We start from the raw sequence: 2,634 nt of genomic DNA on the forward strand, positions 1-2,634 counted from the left end.
GCGCAAGCGATCCAGGGGGAGGAGGCGGCAGGCAGGTGACCTGGGGGTTGGGGGGACACGCGAGACCTTCACAGTGCAGGCCAGCATGGGGGGTGGGCACGGCACAGGGGGGCCAACCCAGCCAGGCGCACCCCCTGCTCTCCTCCCCAGGAGCTTGTTTTGCTTTTAACACCATTAAAAGGAAAAAAGCAGAGGGAGGAGAAGAAAAAAAATCCCACAAAAATAGGGGTGGGAGAGAAATAGGGAAAAAAAACCCAACAGCAAAAACCTTCTATTAAAAAAAACCACCCCCAGCCGAGCTTAATGCCTGGGAATCCAGCCAGAGGGGAGCGCAGCCCGCTGGCCACGGCTGGCAATAGCTTAAGAAAACTTTTAGATTTGATGGGGGAAGGGGCAACTTATGTACAGAGAGAGGGCGGGAGGAAGGGCGGGTCACGCGTGGTCTCCCACGAGGACCACGGGGGCCGCCGACAGGCTGGCTCTCTGCCGCCGCTGGGCCAGCTTGGACTCGGAGGGCGGGGACAGCTGCAGGCAGCGTGAGGTAGCTCGGATGACCACGGGTGGGCCCTGCCCTGCGGCCGCCTCCTCGGCCGCGTCCTCCTCGCGCTGGGCCAACTGCCGGTTCATGGCGATGGCCTCGGCCGCAAAGGATGTGAGGTCTTTGGCACAGCTGTTCCTGGGGATGGGGTGGGGGACGGTCACTGGGGCTGCACCCCTCCCTGCTTGCCTTGGGGGACCCCTGGGGTCTGCCCTGGTGGGAGGGGCTGCAGGACCCCTTCCCCATCCCACCCTTGGGACCTCCCAGGGCCCCAGGACCCCAGCTGGGAGCTCTCTCAGGTCACTAGTACAAGGACATCCAAGTATACGGATGGCTTTTCCCCACTAAACAATGTTCTTTGGGTATTATTTTATTTATTTACTTATTGGTGGCTGGCCGGTGAGGGGATCCGAACGCCTGACTCTGGTGTTAAAACACTGTGCTCTAACCAACTGAGCTAAGTGGCCAGTTCCGGGCTCATTAAAACATCTCGATACTTAACCCCCCTGCATGGGCCTCACCTCTGCAGGACCATGGGTGTGGGCAGGGTGTTCTCCGGGGCACACTGCAGAGAGACAGAAGAGGCCAGGGCTGGAGGGCGGACTGTCACACACCCTGAGGGGCCCCTACACTCTCTGATATCACCAAGGCTTAACAGGGTGCCTGGCCTCTGAAATACCTGAGCCCACCCCCCAGCCCCTCTCTCTTCTCAACCCACAGGTCTCCAATGCTCTGAGAGGGGTCTGGAGTCCCCCTGCCTGTGGAACTCCGAGGGACTCCAAATTCCATTTTCAGTAAAGCCCACTGCCCTGCTGGTCCCATCCCCCGGGGTGGTAGCTCAGCTCAGATGACCCCTGGCCAGGAGAAATGCCCCACTCATCCTGGATCCAAGGCCAAGCATGGGCAGGGCAGGGTGGAGACGGGACCCTGGACTTAGAGCAGGTTGCCAGGATCTACCCTGGCTGGGCTTGCCATGCCAGGTAGATTCCCTGAGCAACTGCTCCTGCCAGACCCCTGCATGGCCAACACATGCTGGCAGTAGGCAGGGGGATCTCAGCTGCACCCCTCCACTTGGGGCTGTGCCTTGACACAGAAAACCCCACTGGAAACTGGTGACTGACCCTCAGAGCCTAATACATCTTGGGGACTCCATGCTGGTCCCTTCCGGGTTCTCGTATTCTTGCTGTGAACCGCACCCACCCACTGGAGAAAGCTAGAGCTCAGGAGAGGTGGGTGGTCCTCTCCCTGCCCTCCCTGGGGCCCACGCTCACCCCCTGCACCCAGGGGTGCTGCAGGACTTGGGCGGCACTCAGCCTCTGCTTGGCGTCGCGGACGAGTAGCTTGGAGATGAGGTCTTTGGCGGCACAGGAGATGTGGGCCCAGTCCTTGTCGGGGAACTCGTACTTACCCTCCTGGATGCTCTCAAACAGCATGTTCTGGGGGGAGGACACACAGGGTCAGCTGCAGCGGGCAGGGCCAGCGCCCACTTCCCTGTCACCCAGGTGGGCAAAGCTGGACCATATGGAGGGGGCCTCGACGTGCCCAAGGACCTGACTTGCAGCTCCACTAGGGACCCCAGACCCACCAACGTGCAAGGATGCTGGACAGCCCATTGGGATGGAAAGAGGTCTGGAGGGGAGGACCCAAGGTCCTGAGAGCAGCTGACAGGGCCAGAGGCTGGGGAGAAAGGTGAGGGAGACAAGAGTCTGGAGGTGGCTGGGATGCCAGACCGGCAGAGCTGACTCTTGGGGGTTGGGCTTAATTTACAAAGAGGGCTGGGTGTGGGGTGATCTGACTCCAGGGCATCGAGTCGCAAATGCTAAGCTCTGAATCGCAGGCACAAGACCAAAGCTCGATCACCCCAAAACACAGACGTCGCCCAGCCTCTCAGCTCCCTGACCCTGTCTGCTTTCTCCCTTGGACCGAGAAACTCCAAGAGCTTTTGGGAACCACAGACAGATGGGCCAGCACTGCCCTGTAGTTGCCATCGATGACTGGCAGTCAGGGTTCAGGTCCCCGGGTGCACAGGGCTGGCCCCAAGAGAAAATGGGGCGCGCAGGGCCGGATCCGGGAAGGGAGGGGGCGCGCAGGGCCGG

The 2,634-nt window shown here is 60.8% G+C and overlaps 1 protein-coding gene across 1 annotated transcript in view; it reads right to left on the minus strand.

Moving 5' to 3' along the window:
- Positions 1-350: 350 nt before the first annotated feature.
- MKNK2 (MAP kinase interacting serine/threonine kinase 2) overlaps positions 351-2,634 on the minus strand; it is an 11,774-nt gene continuing 9,490 nt past the window's right edge. Inside the window, exons 10-12 of the mRNA XM_008589239.1 lie at positions 1,810-1,980; positions 1,060-1,103; positions 351-676 (exon numbers count right to left, since the gene is read on the minus strand). Coding sequence (XP_008587461.1) covers positions 433-676; positions 1,060-1,103; positions 1,810-1,980 — 459 coding nt within the window. The 3' untranslated portion in view covers positions 351-432. The remainder of the gene's footprint in view (positions 677-1,059; positions 1,104-1,809; positions 1,981-2,634) is intronic.

This window comes from Galeopterus variegatus, unplaced genomic scaffold (genome assembly GCF_000696425.1).
Source record: "Galeopterus variegatus unplaced genomic scaffold, G_variegatus-3.0.2 Scaffold5326, whole genome shotgun sequence".
NCBI classification, from domain to species: domain Eukaryota; kingdom Metazoa; phylum Chordata; class Mammalia; order Dermoptera; family Cynocephalidae; genus Galeopterus; species Galeopterus variegatus.